Consider the following 26,540-nt stretch of genomic DNA (forward strand, 5'->3'; position numbering starts at 1 on the left):
TAGGCCCTGCTTACACTGGCATCTGCCATGGAGACATCTGCCTTGCAAGCCTGGAGTCTGACCCCCCTGGTGGTGCACCATTGTGCACCCTGAGAGCCCCCTGCCTCCAGGCTTTGAGGCCCTGGCCATACTCTTGGCCTCTTGGGCAGGGTTGACTTTAGGCTGGTAGGAACTGCGGTAGTGGTTGAAATATTGTAGAATTTCCCTCTTTATGTGGTAAAAAGTCATGATTTTGAGTCTCCCAGGTGCCTACCTCACCACCCCAGGCACTATAGCACCTCCTCCAGCACCCTAAGCCCCAGGCCTCCTCAAGATCCAGAAACTTCCAAGGATAAAAGTGAGTAATGTGTCTTTTAACAGCTCACCATGCTGTCCAGACACTTCGACAGTCTTATGTACCCAGGGCCTGCTAAATGTTTTGCATATTGTTGAATGTATTCCTCACTCAACTAACTAAGATGGTCCCCATTTTACACATGAAAAAACTGAGGCCTGGAGAGATCAATTAACTAGCCAAGGGTCACATTACCAGAGGCAGAGCCCCAATTTGAAGCCAGCCCTCTCGATGAGGAAGGTGCTCCGGGCAGAGAGACACACGCACAAACGGGTAGTGGTTGGAAGTGCAGGCTGCAGTCAAGGGGGAGGAGGTGAGATAAGAAGAGCCTCCTGGAAGTGGTTCTAGAAGAGATGGAGCTGGGAGACACAGGAGCTGGGTCCTTGAAGAGGGTTCCTGGCTCTGTGTCCTCAGATCCTGGCCAAGAAAATGCTACTGCTCTGGGGGTCGCTGCTGTGCTGGGGGCTGCTGCCCCAGACCCGAGGGGAGGCCCAGCACCTGCTCTTCCAGAGGATCAGCAAGGATCAGCTGGAAACAGGTAAAACCCAGGGTGTGAGCTGCAGGAGTCAGGGAGCCAGAGTGGGGCGAAGACGACACCACCTCCCTGCTCTCAGCCTCTCCTCCTCTGGGCTCCCCCTTGTCAGCCCCAGAATTCACCTTCCTTGTCCTTCCAGTGCTCTGATGCTTGCCGTGGCTCCACTGCACCCTCAGGAAAAACTGCCAACTCCTCCTCCTGGCATTCAAGGCCCTGCAGGTTCTGGTCCTGCTGGCACCTCCTGCTGCTTCTACCCTGACTACTCCACGGGCGTCGCAGCTGCCCTGCCTCTGCCAATGCTGTTCCATCCACTTAAAATGCTCTTTCCTCCTTCTCTGCATGATGACTTCTGACTCATTCTCTAAGGCAAAGCTCTAATGACCCCTCCACTGGGAAGTCCTCCTGATTTCTCCAAGCAGGAGTCTTTCCTTCCCCCGGGCTCTCCTTTGAGTCAATCCTTTCCTACGGACTTACCCAAGTGTGTTATGCATGTTACCCTGTCTCTTTATCTGTCTGTCTGTCTGTCTCCCTATGCTAGACCGAGCTCATTGTGTCCATCCACCTCCTACTGTGTTCACCACACTCCCACCTCATGACTTTCTGTTTCATAAACTCACCAGGTTCATTCCCACCTCAGGGCCTTTGCCTACATCTCTCTTCCCAGATCTTTCAATAGTAGATCCAATGCCTCCTCTTCAGAGACACCTTCGCAGGCCATCCTATCTAAAGCAGACCTTCACCCCTCCCAAGCTCCATCACAACTCCTGTTTTATTTTCTTTGTGGCATTTATCTTTTCAAAACTGACCTTGCTAATTTAACAGATTGCTCAGTTGTTATCTGTCTCCCCAACAAGAATGTAGACTCCATGAGGTCACTCCTATTCCCTGAGCCCAAAAGAGAGTAAGCATTTAATAAGTACTTGTTGCTCAGTGACTATCTAAATGCCTGACTCCGTCCAGCCACTAGTGAGTGTTTGTTGAATGACTGAATGAAGGGTGAAGCCCCACACGAGGAGGCTTGTGTCCTCAGACATTTCAGACCTGTTCTTGGAGCACCACGTGCTGGATCGCATGGCCAAGATGCCCGTGACAGGGGCCGCGGGTGAAGGAGTCGCCATCCTGGACCACCTGCCCTTCGTCAGAGAAGACCTCTCCAAGAAGAGCAGTGGCCTAGACCTGTCGCTCGTTGAGGACTTGTTCTCTGGGAAGGAACTGCCTTTGCTGAGGGAGCTGATCAGGGCAGGCGGGTGAGTCCCCAAGGCTGCCTCCAGCCTTTCTTGTCCCTCAGGCAGGGCCCAATTCCCCGAGCTTCAGTGTTCTCACCTGTCAAGGAGAGCAAGTAATGCTGGCCCACCTCACAGAGAGAGCAGGTGCTTGGTGTACTCAGAGCAGCCCAGAAAGTGCAAAGCCAGTGTGTTTTCATTGTTCCTAAACCCCTGCAAGCCACCTGGAATCTTTCTAGGAACAAAGTAGGGTCTAAATCAGGGATCTCAACCTGGTAACCCTCCAGCCACATTCAGCCTACACTTGAATTTCTCAAATTTGCAGAGTGATTTTAAAAATACTTTAATTAATTGTCAATAAGTAAAAATCCAGAAACTGGGTTTCCCAATTCTTTCTAAAAATCAAAGATCTGAGAACAGAAGGGCAGTGTTTACACAGGGAGACAGCTCCAAGGCAGAGGGCAGGAGTGCATGGGAGGGAAGGACACAGGGAAGAGGTAACTACAGGGAGGAAGTGGGAAGAAAGCTGTTACACCGTGGGGAAGTGCAGTCAATGTCATGAAACAAAATGTGTATGAACTGCTGTATGGAAAATGAATTTGCTCTGTAAATGTTCACCCAAATCACAATAATTTAAAAGAAAAAAAAAAGATCTGGCCACACCTGCTCTGACTTCCCATGAGGCAATAGTTGGTGCTAGGACTGCAGGCCGTAAGTCAGTCCCCAGCTACCCACTCCAGCATGGCTACCAGAGAAAGCTGAGTTGGAGACTCCTGGTAAAATAACTACATACATAAATGAAAGATATGTATTTAGATTGGGTCAGGGATTCCTGTAAGGTCCATCCATGCAGCCAGGGGCACCTTTCTGAATCCATCTCTGGCACTGGCAGGAAGAGTTAGACAGGTCCTGGAATGATGAAATGCAGAAGACATTTTCTGATAGGGATAAAACAAAATGAAAAAGTGTGGGTGCTGCAGTGGGTGAGGGCATTGCCCAGAGAAGCTGGGAGGAGGCTTGGGAGCCCATCCTTGCCCCAGCCCATGCCAACGCCACTCACCCCAGCCCATGCCATCTGGCTGCCTTGGCACACCCTTCTTGGCACAGGGCATCAGCTTGGTAGAGCTAATAGCCGTGTGTCAGAGGAAAGCCTGTGAGGTCCAAGTCTTTTCTGAAAACTCTTCAGGGAGGTTCCATGCTGGAGGCAGGCAACACAGCCTTCAGGAAGCCTGACCCAGTGGGACATCAACAAGTACTTGCCACTTGCTCCAGTGAGCGCCAAATGAGTCCCCCATCTGCAGCTAATGTTCAGACAGTACGTGAAGTCCTGGGCTCCCTCAGCCCAGAGACCTAAGTCCACCTGAGGGAACAGAAGGTACAGGTGCTGCTCCCTCCTGGGTGCCCTGTGGGACGATGGGTCTGGGGGATGGCGGTGGGGTCATTTGGCTCCCCCTGACTCTCATGCACTCATTTTTCTTTTGCAGAAGGCCTTTATTTGAATTCAGATAAGTTCAATGTGTGTAGACAGCTCCTCCACCGTATTCTCCTCATCTTGTGGAGGGTGGCACTGAGGCCCAGAGAGGGGAAGGATTTGCCCTGCAAGGCGTGGAGTATGGACTAGAGCTCAGTGTTCTGGCATGGTTCAGGGTCAAGGGAAGGGGCTCCCTCAGAGCTCCCCCCTGCCCCAGGGTCTGCTCCTTGTCCAACTAGTCAGACACACACACTCCAGAGTCACAGAGTCCTTACCTGGCCACATCCAGGACAGCTGCCTGTCATCCCAGCTTAGCCGACCCCAAAGGGAACCAATGGCATTGTGGAATGGGAAAAGCCAGTACCTACAGCAGGAGAACTGAGCTTGGCCAAGCCACATCCTCTTCAAGCCCTCAGCCTGCCCATCAGCACGATGAAAATTATACCCTAACCTCTATTGTACCCAGTATCTCCAGCCCTAGTTACAGGCCCCAAAGGCCAGCAAGGACTAAATGACTTCCTGTCTCTAATCTCCCTCATGCTTCTCACAGGTTGGTCATAGAAGATGCCAAAGGCCCTGAGGTCACCCTGCAAATCCTGAGTGACAGCCTGATGCAGGTCACACTGCGCAGCAAACTGTACCTCTCACTGCAGGGGTGAGTGTGTGGTGGGGCTTCCTCCCCATTCACTAGGGTCCCAGGCAGCTCTTCCCCTCACGACCATGACATAAGAGGCAGCCATGCAGGGGTAGCAAAAGCCACCATCTCATGCCACCACGAGGATTACAATAAGCCTTTTCACTTGGGTGCATTTCAAATCCATTTTTACTGATGAGGAAACTGGGCACAGAGTGGGAGAAAGACCTGCCAAGGATGACACACGGTGTCATAGACAAAGGCTGAAATAAAACCCTCTGACTACCATGCCAGGGGACACGTGCCCTGGCTGAGGAAATGGGCAGCCACGTAGATTAACCAGAATGATCTGGAAGGGACTGGGACAAGCTACCTGGGCTCCGATCCCATTGACCATCTGGGTGATCTGAGCAAGGGCCTTCCTTTCCCTCAGTTTCCTCATCTGTGCAGTGGGTATGATCAGGTTCCCTACTGCATGAGGCTGTTGTCAGAGTTTACTCCTACAGAACCCTACAGTGTGGATAGACCCAGGGTTACAGACATGGCAGCCAAAAGAAGAGGTGACCTTACACTTTAAACAGGAATATTCTTAAATGTCACTTAAGGATTATGCCTGCTCCTGTTTCTCTTGAGAAAGATGACTTTCTTGGTCTAGTTTTTCTTCTTAGTAGAGATGTGAGCACAAAGAAGTACTTCTTTGATAGAGACGTAGGCACAGAGAAACATTTCTCTGCTATAACATAAATGTGTCACTATTGTGATGATAAAGGGTTTCTGGTGACATAGTGGATAAGGCATTTGGTTGCTAACCAGAAGGTCAGTGGCTCTACCTCAGTAAATGCTTACAGCCTCAGAAACCCAGTGGGGATCACTATGAGTCAAAATTGACTGCACAGTAGCAAGTATTGTGATGATAAAAACCAAAAAACCAAACTCACTGCCCTTGAGTTGATTTTGATTCATAGCAACCCCAGTTGGGTTTCCAAGGCTGTAAATCTTTACAGAAGATTTTTTTCCATGGAGTGGCTAGTGGGTTCCAACCACCAACCTTCTGGTTAATAGCCAAATGCCTTGACCACTACACCACCAGAGCTCCTTCTTGTGATGAAAACCAAACCAAACCAAACTCACTGCCATTGAGTCCATTCTGACTCACAGCGACCCCCTTTGGGTTTCTGAGGAGGTAAATCTTTACAGAAGTAGATTGTTCAGTTTTCTTTTCACAGAGTGGCTGGTGGGTTTGAATCACCAACCTTCTGGTTAGCAATCACATGCCTTAGGCACTATGCCACCAGAACTCCTTTCTTGTGATGATAGTGCAACCACAATGCACCTTGGCACTTGGCCTGGTAGGAATGTGGCAAACTGACAAGCCTGGGCCCCACCTCGAGGTCATCCTCAGCTGCAGGCGACAGTCACCATGAAAGACGTTAGCCCGGTACTAACAGAGCCTTCAAGTTTTCCAAAGCGTGAAATCCATATTTGTAATGAAATCTCCTAGTTTTTTACTTGAGCCCTCCAGGCACCCTGTGTTATCCTGGAGGCTACCAACTTTGGCCTCAACCTGGGGCTGTGGCTTGGAGCTTGCCCAAACATGCTGTCCCGACAGGATCCTGAGGCTCAAAGTCATCAAGAACATCCGCATTGGGGCACGGCTGGAACAGACAGGGAACAAGACCGAGGTGGCCTTTGAAGAGTGCCACACCTCACCAGGATACCTGAGCATCAAGGTTCTGGAGGAGTGAGTACCAGCCAATGCCACACTTCTCTGGGTAGAGGCAGGTGCCAGGTCTTCCTGCACCGATCCTGCTTTTCAGCTCTCACTAACATGCAGGGAGGGGGTACTTGTCCCCAGTCGAGCTATGTGGAGTGACCAGGGGTGTCAGGGGCAGGCAGATCTCTAAGGCCACAGATCACACAAGCTACCATTTTGAATATCATAACTAAGAGCATGGGCACACCCAGGTTCAAATCTTGCCTTGGCCATTTCATAGCAATGAGCCCTCATCAAGGAATTTGACTTCTAAGAGCCTTAATATCCTTACCGGCAAAATGGAATCACCACATTACCCCATCAGCATGGGGTGGTTATGAGGAAGAGATGAGCTAATTCGTGTGACCCCCTTAGCACAGAATCTGCCACAAAAGGTGGCCACTATCTATCATCTTATATTTAAAAAAACAAACCAACCAACCTATTGTCACCCAGTCAATTCCAACTCACAGCAACCCTATGGGACAGAGTAGAACTGCCCCCACAGGATATCCAAGGCTGTAAATCTTACAGAAGCAGACAGCCTCATCTTTCTCCCGCAGAGTGACTGGTGGGTTCAAACCACCAACCTTTTAGTTAGCAGCCAAGTGCTTAACCACTATGCTACCAGAGCTCCTTTTCTTATATTTACCCAAGGCAAAAGCCACCTCCTCCGGGAAGTCTTCCATGATGTCTACCAAGTGTGATCTCTCCCTGCTCAAAAAATCCCAGAGGCATTTATGAGACAGAGAAATAAAGAAACAGAGGCAGAGAGGGAGAATCAGGAAGAAATAAAGAAAAGGGGGAGTAAGTAGAAGAGAAAGTACAAAAGAAAAAAGAACAGAAAAGAAAAGTAGGAGAGAGAAGGAGAAAGTTGAGGGAGACACCAGGCAGGGAAGGAAGTAGCCACTCTGAAACTCCATGCTATACAGGCCCTGGGGGAAGGGTGTTCCTCTGCCCAGACCCCACCAGCTGCTGTTCCCTGTCCCTAGGATGGACACCCTGCTGGTGAACAAAGCCCTGGAGTTGGTGACTAGTGTCTTAGATGAGGCATTGCCTTTCCTCTTGCAGAAAATAGTAAGTTTCTCAAATTCCTTTCACCACCCTCCAAGGGGTATGACCCCAACAGAGAGCTTCCAGACCTCAGACTCTGTTGCTAACCCACATGCCTTCCCTCCAGGTGTGCCCCCTGGCCACAACCCTGCTCAACTCACTGCTGGAAGACCTGCTGCACTGCACTCTGCGTACGTTGCTGCTGGCCAGAGCAGGGGTTTGTCTGCTGTCCCCCTACTATGTGCCAGGCACTGTTCTAGGCTCTAGAAATATGCCAGGGTACAACACAGACCAAACCTGCCCATGAGGAACCTCCTTTGTAGTGGGGGAGAGAAAAGGCAATATATACCTTGTGACTGTGGTAAATCGTTTTCCCTCCTCTGAGCCTCAGCTACCCAGTCAGTAAATGGGATTAATCACAGGATCATTGTGCAGGACTGTTACGATAATATGATAAATGGCCATTGTTCAGAGACACACAAACAGCCTAGCCCTCAAGGAGCTGAAAGATAAATGCAGAGAGAGAATTAATTTCTCCCTGCTTCGTTGCCTCTCCAAGTCCCCCACAGGGAGCTTGGGCCCCACTTTCATTTCCTCATTGTAGCCCCAAACATTTCGGACCCAGACGACTTTCAGTATTATGTCACCACCACAGAGCTCACGGAGGAGGCCATCCTGATGAAAGTCCAGGTGAGCAAGTCCCTGGCTGGAGGGGGACAAAGAGGAACACGAGTCAGGGCTTCTCTGGAAAGGGGGCAGAACAGAGAGGAGAAGGAGGAAAAAAGAGGAAATAGAATAAGAACAGGAAGTGGTAGGCGAAGGTGGAGGAAGGAGAGAAGAAGCAAGGAAGGAGAATGGGGAGACCCCCAAGGCTGCAGGTGCCAGCCCCAGGGAGTCCTACCTCAACTCTGGAGGCCAGGAAAGGCTGCAAAAGGGGCAGGTGGGTCAGGTCAGGAGTTGCAGGGCCACACACAGTACCCCAGCTGGAAGGGATCCCTCAGATGGGGAAACAGAGGCCCAGAGAAGAAACAGGGCTGGCTGTGCCTGCCTACCTCCGCATCCATTGGCCCTTCCCCGTGGAATGATAAAATGTGGGTCAGAAGGGTGGAAGTGATTTGAGTGGATAGGGAGAGGTATTGACAAAAGAACAGAGAAGGCAATGGGGTCAAGTGCGGAGAGGCAAGGAAATGGGGCTCATGGGTCCAAAGGTTAGCTCCACCTCTTACCTACCATGTGTGGGATCTTAGACAAGTCACTTCACCTCTCTGGAACCTCAGTTTCCTCATCTTCCAAATAGTGACCATGATAGTTCTCTTCTTGTGAAGCTGCTGTGAGGTTCAAATGAGATTGTGCTCATGCCCAGCACATAGTGAGTCTTCCATACATCAACTGCTATCAATCATTGGCCAGGGAGGCTGTTCCCACTGAACCTCTCTTCCTCTTCATCTCTCTGAAGCTCAAGACACCCTGTTGCCCAGGCCAGAGAACCCCATGGCCTGACAACCTGTCCCCTGAGCCCCTCCCAAAATTAGCCCAGGGCAGCATGGCAGACCTAGCCTTTTGGCAAGAAGTCTACAATGATATCCTGTCCTGCCTCTACACCAGTGAAGTGATCCACGTGGACACCCAAGACTCCATGGTGAGTGCTTGAAGAGAGGTGGTAGGGACGAGACACAGCTTTGCTGCTCTATTTTTCACATGAAGAAACCAGGGTCCAGGCGGTGAAATGCTTTGCTGGGTGGGTTTAGGCAAGGCGTTTGCCCTCCCTGGACCTCACCTGGAAGGCTCTTATTCTGCTTTCAAAGCCCAACATAACACTCATCCATTCATTTATGCAATAAGTATTTATTGGAGGCCTACAAAGGGTCCGTGATCTTGTGGGGAAAATAGAAACTGAACGAGAAAACAATGAGCTAAGTCAAATAATTTCTCTTATTGAAAATAGGCAAGGCAATGGGTAGCAAGTGGCTGATGGAAGGGAGGAGGCTGCTCTGGACACTGTAGTCAGGAAAGATTTCTCTGAGGGGTGGTCTGAAAGGTGACAAGGAGCCACACTCATGGAGGGCCACAGGAAGAGCCAGTTCCCGGTGTCAGTGGATGCTGGGGGTGGATCAAATGAGGATAAATTCAGCTACGTCACTGCTCAAAGGACCCAGGGGCTCCTCATCATACTCTGAGAAAATCCTGGCCCCACCCACTCTCCATGCCAGTCTCCTCCCACTTTCGCCTCACCCTCTGTACTCCAGGCCAAGCTTACTCTCACCTCAGGGCTTCGCACCTGCTGGTCGCTGCTCAGAACACTCTTCCCCTCAGAAGAGTCTCAGAGCAAATGTCATCTCCTCAGAGAGCCCTTTCTGGACCACTATGTATAAAGTGAGCGACAGAGAGAGAGAGGTAGATAGATTTAAAACTGAAAAAAAAAAAAAAAAAAAAACCTTGCTATCGAGTCTTGTGGTAGCTACGTTTGTATGTCAACTTGGCTGGGCCTGGTTGAGTGGCTGGGCAGCTGGTGGTAGTTATTCCCCATGATGAGATTAGCAAACAACTCCATGGTGGGATCTACCATAAGCAGCTGAGTAGCTGCCTTTGGGATGTGGGCTGCTTCCTGTATATAAGGAGAAGCCTTGGAAATGGTCTAACCTATAGAATGCTTGGACCCTGCATGTAGCTGTGTCATTGTTCAGCAGACTGCCATGCTCTGTCGACCTTGGGACTTACAATAGACTTAAATTAATGGCCTGCCATGTGATTTGGTAACATCGGGACTGTGCCTTTTTACTTGTCAATCTTGGGGCTTCTCAGCCTCAGCAGCTAGCAGCTGTCTCAGTGAAGAAATGCCTCTAGCTCCAATGGGCCGGGAGCAGGAGGCAGAGCTAGACCCCAAGGTTGAGGGGCTTTCACCCAGCCCCTAGAGCCCGGTACTTTGAACTTGGACTTAAAGCCTCCAAATTGTGAGAACAAACTCCTGTTTGTTAAGGCCATCCTATTTGTAGTATATTCCTGTCAGAGCGGCACTAGGTAGCCAGAACAAGTCTATTCCGAGTCTTAGCAACCCTATGGACAGAGTAGAACTGCCCCATAGGGTTTCCAAGCCTATAAATCTTTACAGAAGCAGACTGCCTCATCTTTTTCCCACAAAGCTGCTGGTGGGTTCTAACCAAATATTGGTTCTAACCAAATAAGTGGTTAGCAGCCAAATATTTTAACCACTATATCACCAGAGCTCCTTAGATAGATAAATATTTACACATATATATAATTTAAATTAAAAAAAAAAATCACTGTCATCAAGTCAATTCTGACTCATAGCAACCCCCTTTGGGTTTCCAAGGCAGTAAATAGTTTCCGAGGCAGTAAATCTTTACAGAAGTAGATTGCCCAGTCTTCCTTCCGTGCAGTGGTTGAAGGGTTTAAACCAGCAACCTTCTGGTTAGCGGTCAAATGCCTTAGGCACTACCAGAGCTCCTTATATAGCTTAATACTATTACTTAATTTATATATATTTTTTCATATATATTAATAAAACTTAGTATTACTTATATGTGTATATATAAGGAGCTCTGATGGCGTAGTGCCTAAGGCATCTGACTGCTAACCAGAAGGTTGCTGGTTCAAACCTACCAGCTGCTCCATGGGAGGAAGATGAGGCAATCTACTTCCAAAAAGATTTACTGCCTTGGTAATGGTGGTAGAATATTTTTGAAAAGGATTAACAATAATGGTGACACAACATGAAAAATGCTATCAATGTCCCTGAGCTATAAATGGAGAAGTTGTTATGTTGGTAAATGTCTTCTTGTGTATGTTTTTACCACATTAAAAAAGAGAGAGAGATTTACAGCCTTGGAAACTCAACAAGAGTTGCCGAGTCAGAATTGACTCAATGGCAGTGGGTTTGGTTTCTTGGTTTTTCAAGTATATATATACAAATGTATGTACAGTTGACTTGAACAATACAGGATTAGGGTGCCTGCCCTCCTGCATAGTTGAAAATCCACATATAACTTTTGACTCCCCCAAAACTTAACTACTAATAGCACACTATTGACCAAAAGCCTCACTGATAACATAAACAGTCGACTAACACAGTTCTTGTCGTACAGCTATTAGATTTTCACACGGAGACACTCGCACACATACACAATAGGAAAGTTTATTAGCTGTATGACTCAATGATTATTTACTGTTCATTAAGTGGAAGTGGATTATCATAAAGGTCTTCACCCTCACTGACTTCACGTTGCCTAGGCTGAGGGAGGAGGCGGAAGAGGACAGGTTGAGCAGGCAGAAGTGTAGGCAAGAAAGGCAGGCCCTCTCAGTGTAACTTTATGGAAATACATCATCATTTCTGTCTGACTTTTTGCTTTTTCATTTCTGTAAAAATATTTCTGACCAATCCTACCATTTGCCTTAGTTTTAGTGCCTGCATCATAGAAAGGTCCAAGCGGTAAAAGAAGTCAAAAGCAGTCTTGAATAATCAGAACCTTCTGCCAGACGGTCCAGTGTCAGTCTGTTTTCTGGCCCTGCTTCCTCCATGTCTTCTTCCTCACTGTGTGGCACTGGATTGGAAGCACTCGTTTCCATCATGTTGTCTTCTGTTAATTCCTCTGGTGTGCAGTCTATTAGCTTTCACATTTCTCCAATATCTGTATCTTGAAAAAGATCCACGTATAAGTGGATTAGGAGCTCTGCTAGCATAGTGCCAAAGGCACTTGACTGCTAACCAGAAAGCTGGCGGTTCAAACCCACCAGCCACTCCTCAGAAGGAAGATGGGGCAATCTATTTCCGTAGTGATACTGCCTCGGAAACTCAAGGAGGGGTCCCTATGAGTTGGGTCCAACTCGATGACACATGACAACAACAACATAAGTGGACTGGTGTAGTTCAAACCTGTTTTTGTTCAAGGATCAACTGTATATATGTGTATTATATGTACATATGTGTGTGTATATATCTATATCCATATCTCTATATTACTTTGCTCATCCACTATCTCCCCCAGCAGGGACTTTAAACTGTATACTGTGTGTATGATACTCAATGTTGTTGTTGTTGTTATGTGCCATCAAGTTGGACCCGACTCATAGCGACCCCTCCTTGGGTTTCCAAGACAGTATTACTACAGAAGTAGGATTGCCCAACCTTCCTTCAGATAGATGCTCATAAATATTTCATGAATAAATGAAATCCTAAGATCCACTTTTAGAAGAGGTCTAATGTTAATGTCCTGTTTTTCACATAACAAAACCAAGAACCAGGTGGGGACTTGACTGGCCCAATGGCACCCAATAGTAGCATCGGTACTAGAGCCCGGGCGTCCTGCTTCCTCATGTTGTTCTTTTCATCCCACACAGGTGTGGCTGCCCTGAGACAGTTACATGTTAACTCAGCAATTGCATGTCTACAAAAATTCTTGTATCAGAGGGAAAGGGTACATGTGCAAGGGTGTTCTCTGCAGCTTCACTCATTATAGAGGGGGAAATGAAGGTAACACAGGTGTCCATCAGTGAGAAACTGGTAAAATAAATGAGGTTACGGGTATACAGTTTGGAATACTATGCAGCTATTAAAAAGAATGGGGCTTTTCTGTAGGAACTGATGTTCAGAGAAACAAGGTGCGGGACTGTGTGGTTAGAATGTTCCCATCTATTTGTAACTGTGCATGTGTAGAAAAAAATCTGTCAGGATATTCTCCAAATTGTCAACAGTGGTTACCCTTGAGAATAGGATTCTGGGGGAAAGGGAAGAAGTATTGGAGTGGATATTTTTGTAATATTTCCTACAATTATTTGTTATTTTTAAAAATCAGTGGAGAGTAGATAAATGGATAGAAGTGAGATGAAGCAAAACCAAAACCAAACCAAACTCACTGCCATGAAGTCGGATCCAACTCATAGTGACCCCTCCTCGGGTTTCCAAGGCAGTATCACTACAGAGATAGATTGTCAAACCTTCCTTCCAAAGAGTGGCTGGTGAATTTGAACCGCCAGCCTTCTGGTTAGCAGTCACATGCCTTAGGCACTACACCACCAGGGCTCCCATGATAAAGCAAGTATAGGAAAAATGCGATAGTAGAATCTAGGTGATGAGTACGCAAATGTTCTTCGTATGTGTGTGTGTCAGAATCTACTCGACAGCACCCAACAACCTGTAGTAATTTTCATAATAAAACATTAGGGAAAAATCATCAAAACAACAAAAAGTTAACCTTTCAAGATAACTCATGACAAGAAACCAGCTGAATGGCTCTTCTCAGCTGAGACCGGGTTTGCAGGCAGTGTGTAGACGTGGGGACAATTACAAGGCTTTGAACCCCCCTGAGTCCCTCAGCCTGCTCAGTTTTCTAAAGCTTAGCCTACAATCTGCCCTTTTCCAGGCTGTCGACCTCATTCAGCTGTTGCTGCTGAGAGAGCTGGAGCCCAAACACAAGGTGAGCGTTCTCCCCAGCTTCTGACCCAGGGCCCTGGCCAGAGTCTCAGAAAAGATTCTGGGGTGAGAAAGCTGGGCTGGGTCACATGGGCATGTTCCATTCGGCAAGGGTTTCCTGCTGTGGTCTCTGCTGATCACAGCACCTGCTTCACAGGTGTTGTAAGGATGAAACAAGCAATGCAAGTAAGGCACTTTGTTCAGTGCCTGGCCCAGGGACTGGGGCCATGAGGCCATCACTGTTATTCATTACTAAACAAAACGACAACAGCTTGCTGAGGCAGACCTAGCAAGGCAGCCAGATGTGAGCATAGCAGATAACAGTGAGCAGGCCCTTTCATGTACATTCATTTAATCCTCAGGCAACCCTGTACTATGTCCCCTTTTCACAGGTGAGCAAACTAAGGCTCAACAACATGAATTCACTTGCCCAAGCGCACATTGTCCGGTAAAGAACAGAACCAGGATTTGATCTCGGCCCCCTGACTCCAAAACCCATGCTAAGTGTATGACAATGCCCTCTCTCCAAAGGCTTTTAGACTATGGCACCTGGTAGGCAAACAATAATAATAACAAAACAATAATAGCTGACACATACATAGCATTACTATGTGCCAAGTTCCATTCTAAGCTCTTTACATAAATTAACCCATTTAATCCTCACAAAAACCTCACAGGGTAGATGCAGTTATCAAATGTGAAAATCAAGGCACAGAGAGATTAAGAAAGTTGTTTCAGTCCACACAGCTTGTAAGTGGTGGCCTTGGGCATCTAGCTCCAAAATCTATATTTTACCTGCTGTGCATGCCCAGAAGGACAGAATCCCATCTCAAAGAAGCTCTCCACAGCAAGTCACTGCAGAGCTACAATGAAACCCTAGACACCCTGGCACCTGAGATGGTCTTGTTCCCATCCTCCAAGCTGGGGGCCAAGGAAGGCCATATTCTGTCCCTTCCTGCACCTTTTCTGTTTTAATCTCGTCAGACTTCTAATTGGTCCAGAGAAAACCTAGGACTGACCATCAGTACCCCGGATCCTCCCACCATCCACCTTGACAACCACAGGGCCACAGTCACCCAGCCTGGCTCACTGGTATTGCTGGGGCCCGGCAACACTTTCTCTGCTTCTGTTTCCTGGGTAAGTGAGATGGGAGGTGCTTTTATCCACTGGGGGGTGGGGGACGACACTTAGATCAGCTGTGAGGACACCCTCTGAGGCCTGCTGACTCCAGCTGAGGGCAGGGTTAACAGGAAGGCAGCAGCAAACCTCACCACCATGTAATCCACTGAGACTCAGTTAGTCCACACCTGGACAGCTGCACCTGTTACTAAAACATTAAAATACTCAAGTACCTGCTCCCTGATTCACCCCCAATGCTCCCCACAGACTTCCTCAGCAACAAAGGAGTTGCCTCCAAGACCACCTGGGGTGGTTGTTAAATCTTCTGTCTTTCTCCCTGGACATTAAAAGCCCTCATCTACAGACTGGGGGAAGTTTGTAACTGTTTGTTCATGGAGGGGATCAACGTGTCTGTGTTTCTGTGCTCCATGGGAGAGGGTGACCCAGGCTTCATAGAAACAGGCCAAGCCCTGGGAGAAATTCTGGAGAAATACAACCTCCAAAAGTTTCAACTTCTGCACTCTGAGAACCCTGGGGTCTCTATTTCTGTGTTGTCGTTGTTATGTGCCATTGAGTTGGCCCCGACTCATAGCGACCCCTCCTTGGATTTCCGAGGCAGTATTACTACAGAAGTAGGATTACCCAACTTTCCTTCCGAGGAGTGGCTGGTAGGTTTGAACCACCAGCCTTCTGGTTAGCAGTCAAGTGCCTTAGGCACTACACTACCAGAGCTCCTTCTATTTCTGTAGTTGGGAAGAAAGTACCTCAGACAAGGGGGTAGGTGGGTCCATCCCAGTGTGGACAGCAGGTGCCTTGGATCTTAGTTGACTTGACTCTGTGGTCAGGAAACTCAGTCATTCTTGACTTTAGTAAAAGTTCTGTTTCTAGTTTATAAGCTGACCATGTGAATTATGGAGACCTATCAATGACCTCCTCAAAACCAAGGGGTCTTCTAGCTTCCAGAAACAGTGATTCTACTGCTAAGTGGCTCTCATTGCAAAAGGCTTTCCCTCCACTGAGCTGAGTCCCCTCCACTTGCATCCAGCCCCAGACTTCCCCGCCGCCAGGGGCACCCACACCCACCAGTGCCCTCGCCCATAACAACACCCACACTCTTGAGGTCTGAACACATGTGAACCAACAGGTGGAGAAGGACATGTCTGGTGGGGAGGGGAGGCACAGGACCAGGGGTTTACCCTGGAGGAGTACTCACGGGGTGGAGTGAAGGAAGTGTCTCTGGCTAGAGGATACCTTTCCTGTTCTGACCTCATTTCAATTCCTCATAGAAACTCCATTCAGAGGCTGTGTTTTCCTCAAGAAACCGGAAATTAAGTATTCAGCTCAATCCAGACAGGTGATGTTTTTGGTTTTGGATGTTCAGAAAGAATAAGATGGCTGACAAAGAGAAAGAGAGATGGGGTGAGGCAGAATGTGGTTAAGGGTGCAGGTTCCATGCCAGCTGTTAGCTCGGGACAGTGGAGCACCGTGATTTGTGAAAGGAAGGAGGGAGGGGATGCTTGTGGTGAAGGTCAAAGGTTTTGAACTCAACAGGCCTGCATTCAAACCCCAGCTCAAAAAATTCCTCGCTGTGTGACCCTTGGCACTCCACACACCCTCTCAGTGCCTCTGTTTCTTCATTTGTGCAACATAGAGAATACCTTCCTTGCAATGTTATTATGAGGATTCAATGAGCTCACGTATGTGACATCTTTGGCAGCATGCCTGGCACTCAGCAAATAGCATCCAGGTAGCTTGCCCCCAAATGCCAGTTGAGAGCATGGGGCTAGTGCCTCATAAGGAGTTTTCTATGTCTTTGTTAATGTGTAGTATGAGCCAGCTCTATCTAAATAATCCATTTCAGGTCTTCCTAAAACACCTACTGTGTGCTCAAACCTCAGAGTGTTTGGGAGCAAATTCAGGGAGTAAAAAAACAACAGAACACTGAAGGCATTATTATTCCCATCCGAGTGTAGAGTGTAGTCAATAGGCATTTGGGAACTAGCATACCCTCTGAAACACCTACTATGTGCTAGTCATTGTGCCTAGAGGTTTACATACCTGGCCTCTGTACCAGGACCTCCCAAGCACCCCTAGGGATGGACACTACTAGTCCCATTTAATAGAAGAGGAAACCAAGGCTCAGTGAGGAGAAGTGATTTGTCCTAGAATACAGCTGGTAAGTGGAAGATCTGGGATTTGAACTCAAGTCTGCCAAATTCAAAAGCTTCTTCTCCTGCTCCAGGGAAAGATGACCAAGGGCTGAAGTGATTGGAAAAGTCTACGTGCCAGAGTAGGAACCTGGGTGGGACCTGTCAAGAGAAAAAGGGGAGGGTGTAATGGCCTAATGCTTAGCTGGCAAACGAGCTTGAAGGGACCTCTTGCCTCTCAAAGTGCCCGAGGCAGATGGCTCGAATCAATTGCAGCAGTCTCTCACTGAGCCCAGAGGCAGCCCCAGAGTCCTTTCCTACACAGCCTTTGCCAAACAAATCCAGTGCACTCAATGAAACGCACTTTTCATCTCTGGTCTAAAGGAAGGAACAAAGGTGACTGACAGAACGGGCAGTGATGATGGAGAGAGCCAGGACTGAGTTGCCTCTTTGGAATGACTCAGTCATCGTTGAGGCATGGTCCCCTTGTTTCATCTGGGGCGAGACTGGCCGAAGTCTGGTAGCTAGGTGCAAGCACAACTTAAGGCTGAGAGGAGGGCCCAGAACGTCTGGGGCAAAAATCACAAGCTCAGAGCTTTAGTTTCTCAGTCTGTAAAAGAGGGCGACAGTTAGATCTGGGGGTGTCAATAGGAAAAAATACCATACATGCATAAAGTGCTCAGCACTGGCTACAGCAAGCACTCAGTACATACTAGTTATTATTGAGATGCTGGTGATGGTAATTATGTTCATCTCCTGGAGAGAAATAATCTCATGTGGGAGGGAGTGGGGATGAAGCAAGTTCTGATAAGGCTCCAAAGGAGGAAAGCCGGGGGGCACACAACAGACACAGGGTCATAGGTGTCACTCATCACATAACAATGATTGTAAAATGAGCAGGATTGTGGTGACAATTAGATGAGGTGATCCAGGCCCATACCCAGCACATAGTAGGGACTCCAATTTGTGCTGGCTGCCATTACTATTCCCAAGCGTCATGCTCTTGTCCCTTCACATCTCACATTTGATCCTCACCACAACCCTGGGAGCAAATTAGTCTGGGAAGAGATTATGCCTGTTGTACATATGAAGCTCAGAGAAGTGACAAGACTTGCTGGGGTCACACAGTGACAGAGAACAGAGCAGGACTAGGGCCCGAGTGCTGTGACTCACAGCTCACTGAGCACTGCACCCCACAATCAGCTGCTGTGACCTAAATGAATGATCTCTTTTCTCTGGTAGCACCACAATCACCCTGGGCCCCTACCCTGCTGACCTCATGAAACAGGTGAGTCTCATCTTAACCTTGGCCTCCCATGGGTCCTGAAGGGTCCATGAGCAGGCCTGAGAAAAGGCCAGTGTCACTGAGATTGAAAGCCTCATTCAATTTCTATCACTGGTTTCATCTTGTTCTAGGGTCCCTGTGCCCCTTGGTGGGGACAGAAGACACAGGGACATTTCATCCATTCATATGCTTAACAAATGTTTGTTGAGCATCTACTATGTGCCTGGTCCTGGCTTAGGTGCTTGGGGTGTATTAGTGAAGAAAACAAAGGTCTCTACCCTCGTGGTGCTCAAATGCTAGCAGGATAAAGTCAGCTAACAAACAAAAAATAGAATAAATCACATGGTATTTGATTCCAAACCTAACCAGTTGCTGTCAAGCTGACTCTAACTCCCGGCAACCCCATGTGCTGCAGAGTGGAATTGTGCTCCCAGGGTTTCAAGGTTGTGAACTTTCAGAAGCAGATTACTAGGCCTTTCTTCTGAGGACTTTTGGCGGGGCTCAAACCACCAACCTTTCAGTTAGCGGTCAAGCACTTAACCATTTGTGCCACCAGGGACTCCAGGAAGGTGACAATGCTTTTGAAAAAGAAAGAAGTACTACAGAGATGGGGGTATTATCAAGCAGGGAGTTAGGGAAGCTCTCATTGAGAAGGAGAGATCTGAGAAAAGACTTGGAGGAGGGGAGAGAGGAAGCCTTGGGGATATGGAGGAAGAGGAGGGCCAAAGGTCCCAAAACAGCAGCTATGCCTGATGAGCTCAGGGAATAGCCAGCGTGACTGGAGCCGGGTCAGTGAGAGAAGCCCGGGAGGAGGGCAGGTCAGAGGGGTTGGCAGGGCCAGTCCACGCAGGGCCTTGTAGGAGGGGCAGGCCTTTGCTCTGAGTGTGATGGGAGTCCCTGGAGGGTTCTGAGCAGAGCAGGACCCCTCTGGCCACCTGTGGAAACAGACTAGAGGATGCAGCAGTGGAGGCAGGGGGGCCAGTGAGGAGGTAGGTAGAAAACTCCAGGTGAGTCCTGATGAGGCTTGGCCCAGGGTGGTGGCAGTCGACGGGGTAGTGGTCAGGAATAGGATGTTTTGTGAAGGTAGAGGTGACAAGACTTCCTGAGGGAGCGGAGGTAGGGAAGGAGTGAAAGACAGCCATCCAGGATGATACCAGGAATCTTAAGAGCATCTCCTTTTCCACAGGTTGAAAACGGCCTCTCTTGTGGAAATATTCAGCAATTCATAGTTTGCACTCACACCAGAGCTATGTGGCCCTTCTCCAAGTCTCCCCACCTCTGTGCTTCCCAGTGACATCCTAAGCCACCTGTGCCCACCACAGCGTGAGGGTTTCTGCTGTAGTGTCACTGGTCTGGCTCGTCCCTGTCCTTGGGGTGCCGTTGACAAGTCCTCTGTGGAGGGAACACATGGTCTCCGCCCCCAGAGGTTGTTCCTGCTCCTGTTCTAGCTGGGCTTTCACTGCCCCTGTCTGCCCCTTCCCTATTTCCCACCCTGGGGACATGCTACCACCCTCCACTTCCACAGGACCATGAGCCTTATGCTTTAGCCCTGCTGGAGGAAGGCTGAAAAAGGGACAACAAAACAAAACAAAAATGTTCTCTGAGTGAGAACATACACTGAGAAGCACTTCAAAAATATCTCCATTACACAAGGTCTTGCTCCATCCTTACTTCCACAGAATCCCAGGGTTGATAGATCCAAAAAATCATCTGCCCAGGTTTCTTCTGTAACATCATCAGAGAGTGGTCCTCCAGACCAGGACTGCCAGGGATGGTTGGACAAGTTGTGCACTATACAAGGTGTCACATCTCAGGAGGTCACCACACACATCATAGACAATGCAGATATGAGAAGACAACAGTTGAGAAAAGAGTGTCTTGAAGACACTAGTCTTTCTAGATGGGCTGAGACAGCCCTGATCAGGACCGCTTGAACACTCATGGTGATAGGAGGCTCAGTACTTCAATGAGACCATTCCTGCACCTATTATAACTATCTCAGCATTAGAATGCTCCTCTTTGGACTAACCCAAAGTTGGTCCCTGTGCAGCTGTGGCCCAGGGGGTCAGAGCAACCAGCTTCCCCTTCCCCAGGGCTACCCTACAGAGATATGGAGATAGTCATTGCAACTTAGGGTGAGGGCTGCTTTCTTCAAGGCCCCCAACCTTCCCCAGTCATCTTACTACTCTTGATATCTGTCTCCAATGTCTTCCAAAAGCATACTCCACAGGACTTCTCTTGATCCCCTCTGTACATCTTTATGCTGGGGTCCCCCACCCCCTGGTCAGAATCTGCCAACCCTGCCTGTTCCTTTCATCTGTTGCAGGAAGAACACCTGAAGGCCTCTCTCTCAGAGCTTCTGAAGAGCAAGTTTTTGGCCAAGTACAACGGTAAGCTACACTCTACTCCTCTGTCATGCCATGTACCATGTAGCTTAGGGCAGCATCAACCACATCTAGAATGTCTGCATAGACAGTTGACAACTGACTTCTGCTTTGCCCCCTGGGGCCAGCCAAGAAGAGCCTCAAACAAGGCAGATGGAGGACTTCTCAGAGGAAGTAGAAATTAGCATTATGGAATGTCAGGACAACAGGGACAGGTCCTCAGAGGGGATGAAATCCAGGACTCACAACTCCAACACCTGCAGAGGCCAGGCAGACAATGGACCAAGTGGAATGGCCCAGGTGTGGCTTGTGGAAAAATGGGGAGACTTTGCCCCACCTAAGTGGGTTTCTTAGTGGAGGGTCGACAAAAGGGGGCAGGCCTTCAACAAGATGGATTGAAACGGTGGCTGCGATGATGGGCTCAAATATAGCAGGGATCATGGAGCTGGTGCGGGATCAGGCAGTGTCTCGTTCTGCTGTGCATGTGGTTGCTATGGGTCGGAAATGATTCAACAGCATCTAACAACAACAAGAAGTGGGTTTCTAACACTCAGCTCAGTAGGATATTGCCAGCAGGGCAGATTTTTGTTGTTGTTGTTTAATCTGTTGAGAGATGCCAGAAATCTGAACTTACCAAGACATCTCTTCAGGTATCAGCAACAAAGTTATTTTTCCAGAGTACTATTACCTTAGTCAGGGCTCCCTCAGGTGCAGATTCTGAGATAACAACAAGCAGGTGGTTTTTTGAGAGGTGGTCCTAGGAAGCAGAGGCTTGTGGGAAAGTGAGTTCTACGGAAGCATAGTGCCTAGGAGACTTTCTGCCTGATGCAATTTCATAGCAATCACTCAACCTTCTGTCCATCCACGTGATTACTTGGTTGATGCCTGTCCCTAACCAGATTGAGTTGCCCAAAGACAGGAACTCCACCTGGATTTATTTCCTGTTGTGTCCCCAGGACTTTGTTCAGTTCCAGGTGCTCAGGAGCAGCTGGAAGTACATAAAGGATAGAAAAACAGCTCAGATCTCAGATCTTAGAAATCACCTGGCTCAGTTTCAGATGCCCCCCTTACAGTCCCAGAGAGGTTGAGTGAATGGTTAATTCACTAAGACTTTAATTGCAAACTGACCAATTGTCCAAGTTCACCAAATTTGCTAATCCCAAACTTTCTACCTATTGTCTGGCAGTTTGTCGTCATACTGTGCTGACTTGCATGTTGCTATGGGGCTGGAAGTTATGCCTCCAGTATTTCAAACACCAGCACAGTCATCCATAGTAGATAGGTTTCAGTGGTGCTTCCAGACTAGACAGACTAGGAAGAAGGACCTAGCTATCTAATTCTGGAAAAAACTGGCCAGTGAAAACTTATGAAAAACAACAGAGCACTGACTGGCATAGTGCCACAGATGAGCCCCTCAGGTTGGGAGGCACTCAAAATGCAACTGGAGAAGAGCTACCTCCTTAAAGTAGAGTCAACCTTAATGATATGAAAGGAATAAAGCTTTCAGGACCTTCATTTGCTAATGTAGCATACCTCAACATGAGAAGAAAAAAGCTGCAAACATCCATTAATAATCGAAACATAGAATGTACGAAGAATGAATCTAGGAAAATTAGAAGTTGTCAATGAATGAAGTGGAATGCATAAAGATTGGTATCACAGGTATTAGTGAGCTAAAATGGACTGGTATTGGCCATTTATAATCAGACAAATATATGGTCTACTATGCCAGGAATCAGGAGCTCTGGTGGCATAGTGCCTAAGGCATTTGACTACTAACCAGAAGTCTGGCAGTTCAAACCCACCAGCCACTCCTCAGAAGGAAGGTTGGGCAATATACTTTTGTAGAGATGTGATAGTTGGAGCTGTGTGTCAACTTGGCTGACCACAATTCTGTGGTTTAAGCAGTTGTAGTTATTCCCATGATGGGATCAGATGAATATGTTTTGAGCAGCCAATCTGTTGAAAGGGAGCTTCCCTAGGGGTGTGGCCTGCCTCCAGTATATTTATGGACATCCTGGGAAAAGAGACACTCTCTGTGGATCGGGATTCTGTTGTGCTGCCTACAACTGTCTGTGAGTGAACAATCCACCATTCAGCCTGGAGATCTTGGATTCATCATTTGTCGGAGTCAACAGCCAGTATACTCCCTGCCAACCTTGAGCTCCTCCGTCCCTGCAGCTGCGTGAGTCAGGAAAAGCCTCCAGCTTGACATTTGATCCAAGAACTTTGGACTTGCCAGCTCCTATAAGTGTGTGAGCCATTTTCCTAAGATAAATTTCTCTTCCTCTCTCTATATATATAAGCTTTACTGGTTTTGTTTCTCTAGAGAACCCAGTCTAACATAAGAGATACTGCCTTGGAAACCCAAGGAGGGGTCACTATGAGTTGGATCCGACTCAATGGCAGTGCATTGCTTTGTGTTATGCCAAGAATGAGGAGCTCTGGTGGTGGTTAGGCATTTGGCTGCTGCTAACCCAAATGTTGGTAGTTTGAACCCAGTGGCTGCTCTGCAAAAGAAAGATAAGGCAGTCTGCTTCCACAAGATTTACAACCTCTGAAGTCCAATGGGGGTTGCTATGAGTTGGAATCGACTCTATGGCAGGGAGTTTGGGGTTTTTTTGTTGTTTTTCTTTTTTAATGCTGAGAATGCCAAACTAAAGAGGAATTTAGAGATCATCCCAAGAATAGATTTGACGCATTGAACAGAAATGACCGAAGGTAGACAAGATGTGGGATGACGTTAAGGAATCACATGAAGAAAGCAAAAGGTCATTAAAAAGATAGGAAAGAAAGAGAAGATGGATGTCAGAAGAGAACTCTGAAACTTGTTCTTGAACATAGAAGAACTAAAATGAATGGAAGAAATGATGAAATAAAAGAGCTGAACAGAAAATTTCAAAGGGCAGCTCAAGAAGACAAAGTAAAGTGTAATAGTGAGTGTGCAAGGACCTGGAGTTAGAAAACCAAAAGAGAAGAATGCACTCAGCATTGCTCAAGCTTAAAGAACTGAAGACAAAATTCAAGCTTCAAGTTGCAATATTGAAGGATTCTATGGGCAAAATATTGAACAATGCAGGAAGCATCATAAGAAGATGGAAGGAATACACAGAGTCACTGTACCAAAAAGAATTGGTCAATATTCAACCATTTAAGGAACAACAGAAACAAATGCAATGCACTGCCATGGAGTTGGATCCCACTCACAGCAACCTCTCCTTGGGTTTCCGAGGCAGCATCACTACAGAAGTTGATTGCCCAACCTTCCTTCTAAGGAGTGGCTGGTGGGTTTGAACCACCAGCCTTCTGGTTAGCGGTCAAATGCCTTAGGCACTATGCCACCAGAGCTCCCCTACCAAGTAAAGAGGTAGCATATAATCAAGAACCAATGGTACAGAAGGAAGAAGTCCAGGCTGCACTGAAGGCACTGGTAAAAAACAAGGTCCCAGGAATTGACAGAATGCAAACTGAGATGTTTCAAAAACAGATGCAACTCTGGAAGTGCTCACTCATCTTTCAAGAAATTTGGAAAACAGCTACTTGGCTACCAATTGGAAAAGACCCATATTCGTGCCCATTCCAAAGAAAGGTGATTCAACAGAATGCAGAAATTATCAAACATCACAAATATCACTCACAAGCAAAACTTTGCTGAAGATAATTCAAAAATAGTTGTGCTGAAGATATTTCAAAAATGGTTGCAGCAGTGTATCAACAGGGAACTGCTAGAAACTCAAGTCAGATACAGAAGAGGACATGAAACATGGGATATTATTGCTTATATCAGATGAATCTTGGCTGAAAGTAGAGAATACCAGAAAGATATTTACTTGTTTCTTATTGACTACGTAAAGACATTTGACTGTGTGGATCATAACAAATTACAGATAACATTGCAAAGAATGGGAATTCCAGAACATTTACAGGAACCCGTACACAGACCAAGAGACAGTCGTTCAAATAGAATAAGGGTATATTATATGGTTTAAAATCAGGAAAGGTGTGTGTCAGAGTGTATCCTCTCACCATACTTGTTCAATGTGTATTCTGAGCCAATTATCTGAGAAGCTGGACTACATGAAGAAGAATGCAACATCAGGATTGGAGGAAGACTCATTAACAACCTACAATATACAGATGACACAACCTTGCCTGCTGAAAGCAAAGAGGACTTGAAGCACTTATTGATGAAGAACAAAGATTGCAGCTTTTAGCATGAATTACAGCTCAATATAAGAAAACAAAAACTTCACAACTGAACCCGTAAGCAACATCATAACAGAGAAAAGATCGAAGTTGTCAAGGATATCATTTTACTTGGATCCACAATCAGAATCCATGAAAGCAGCAGTTAAGAAATGAAATGACGTATTGCATTGGATGATGAATCTGCTGCAAAAGACCTCTTAAAAATGTTAAAAAGCAAAGATGTCACTTTGAGGACTAATGTGTGCTTGATGCAAGCCATGGTATTTTTAAGTGCATCATATGCATGCAAAGTCTACACAACGAATAAGGAAGGAAGACTGAAGAGTTAATGCCTTTGAATTATGGTGTTGGTGAAGAATGTTGAAGACACCATGGAATGCCAGAAAAATGTACAAATCTGTCTTGAAAGAGTACAGCCAGGATTCTCCTTAGAAGGGAGGATGCTGAGACCTCATCTCATGTACTTTGGACATGTTCTCAGGAGGGAGCAGTCCCTGGAGAAGGACATCATGCTTGGTAAAGTAGTAGTTGTTGTTGTTACATGCCATCAAGCTGGCTCTGACCTCATATCCACCCTGTGTACAACAGAACAAAACACTGTCTGGTCCTGCGCCAGCCTCTCAATCCTTGCTATACCTGAGCCCATCATTGCAGCCATTGTGTCAATACGTCTTGTTGAGGGCCTTCCCCTTCTTTGCTGACCCTCCACTTTAAAGTAGAGGGTCAGGGGAAAAGAGAAAGACTATCAGTGAGATGGATTGACCCAGTGGCTTCAACAATGGACTCAAATATAGCAATGATTGAGGATGGTGCAGAACTGGGCAGTGTTCCGTTCTGTTGTACATTGGGTCACAATGAGTCGGAACCAACTTGACGGCACCTAATAATACAATAATAACCAAAAACTTACTTGAAGTGCTATTGTTTTTATATATGTAATGGATAAAGTTACAGTCATGATTATTTTCTTTCCTTGATAAACTCAATGGATGTTTTTATTAGTATAACCAAACTCCCAGTGTTTTAAAGGTAATTTCAGTTTACACTGACTTCTTTCTACCCTTTTTTGATACATTTTTTGTTTCTGCCAAATTTATTGTTTTTAGTTTTTCAACAGTTTCCCTTAATTAAACAAAAAGGATAAAATTCAGTAATATATTCATAAGAAGCCTTCCACAAATCAAATATGGCTTCAAATGTTGCTGAGAATATATTCATAAGCATGTCAATGAATTTATTCAGGAAGAATCCTTCACCCAAATCACAATAAAAATTTAAAAAATAAAAAATAGAATCCTCATAAGATAGGTTTGTAGTAAGTGGGTAAGGTAACCATTTAGAGACTTGGGACTGGAGCAGCTTACAATTTCAGGGCTGCCTGATGAGGCTGGGAGATAGAGCCAATTGAGAAAGGGAAGGGGGACACACTGAGTACCCTCCCTGTCCTGGGCATTGGAGCAGCAAGAATCAGCTGGCCTGTCCCCACATCACTCCCTTGTCCTCTACCTGTGAGAAGCCTTGCCCACAAGGGCACTAAGCTCCCCTGCCCACCCCTATTGCAGAACGGCTCAGAAAACAAGACCTCCCTCTGCCCAACATCAAGGGCATCTCCTTTGACCAGGCCCATATGGACTTTTCTGAGGTAAGTGCTGGGGAAAAGGGTACTTCCTAAAATGCATGTGGAGGGTCAGAGCTAGACACCTTCAAGGCCCAGATCTTAGATGGCCACTTCATGCAAATGGACATGCTGAGTTATGGGGAGAGGAGACACTTCCTGTGCCCGGAGTCCTTTACCTCCCTACCTTGCCTCCTCCTCACAGCACTCCTGGATATGACCCCTATTTGCAGAGGAAGAAACTGAGGCTATGAGGGGCTACATGAATCTTTCATGGGGCACAGCTAGACCACAGGACTCACAGAGAACTTCAGTGTCTTACACAAGGGACCTTCACGACAGCATCATAAG

General features: G+C 47.1%; 1 protein-coding gene across 1 annotated transcript; it reads left to right on the plus strand.

Moving 5' to 3' along the window:
* The first annotated feature begins 763 nt into the window (after positions 1–763).
* Positions 764–26,409, plus strand: LOC103191848. Its single transcript, XM_007934727.1, has 15 exons — positions 764–872; positions 1,900–2,116; positions 4,114–4,218; positions 5,807–5,938; positions 6,943–7,027; positions 7,131–7,194; positions 7,608–7,693; positions 8,460–8,642; positions 13,381–13,434; positions 14,415–14,567; positions 15,836–15,903; positions 17,939–17,984; positions 20,308–20,371; positions 26,137–26,216; positions 26,395–26,409. Exons 1-15 carry the CDS (start codon positions 764–766, stop codon positions 26,407–26,409), a joined length of 1,461 nt encoding a protein of 486 aa, XP_007932918.1.
* Positions 26,410–26,540: the final 131 nt, after the last annotated feature.

Source organism: Orycteropus afer, unplaced genomic scaffold (assembly GCF_000298275.1).
Source record: "Orycteropus afer afer isolate SDZICR_OR568_19922 unplaced genomic scaffold, OryAfe1.0 scaffold00020, whole genome shotgun sequence".
Classification (NCBI taxonomy): Eukaryota; Metazoa; Chordata; class Mammalia; order Tubulidentata; family Orycteropodidae; genus Orycteropus; species Orycteropus afer.

What these genes read in the sequence shown, in the direction of transcription:
- LOC103191848 (XM_007934727.1), top strand. Translation starts at nt 764, where the DNA reads ATGCTACTGCTCTGGGGGTCGCTGCTGTGCTGGGGGCTGCTGCCCCAG. An exon ending in CAAGGATCAGCTGGAAACAG is followed by an intron (nt 873 to 1,899) that starts GTAAAACCCAGG and finishes TTGTGTCCTCAG; the next exon opens with ACATTTCAGACCTGTTCTTG. An exon ending in AGCTGGAGCCCAAACACAAG is followed by an intron (nt 13,435 to 14,414) that starts GTGAGCGTTCTC and finishes TAATCTCGTCAG; the next exon opens with ACTTCTAATTGGTCCAGAGA.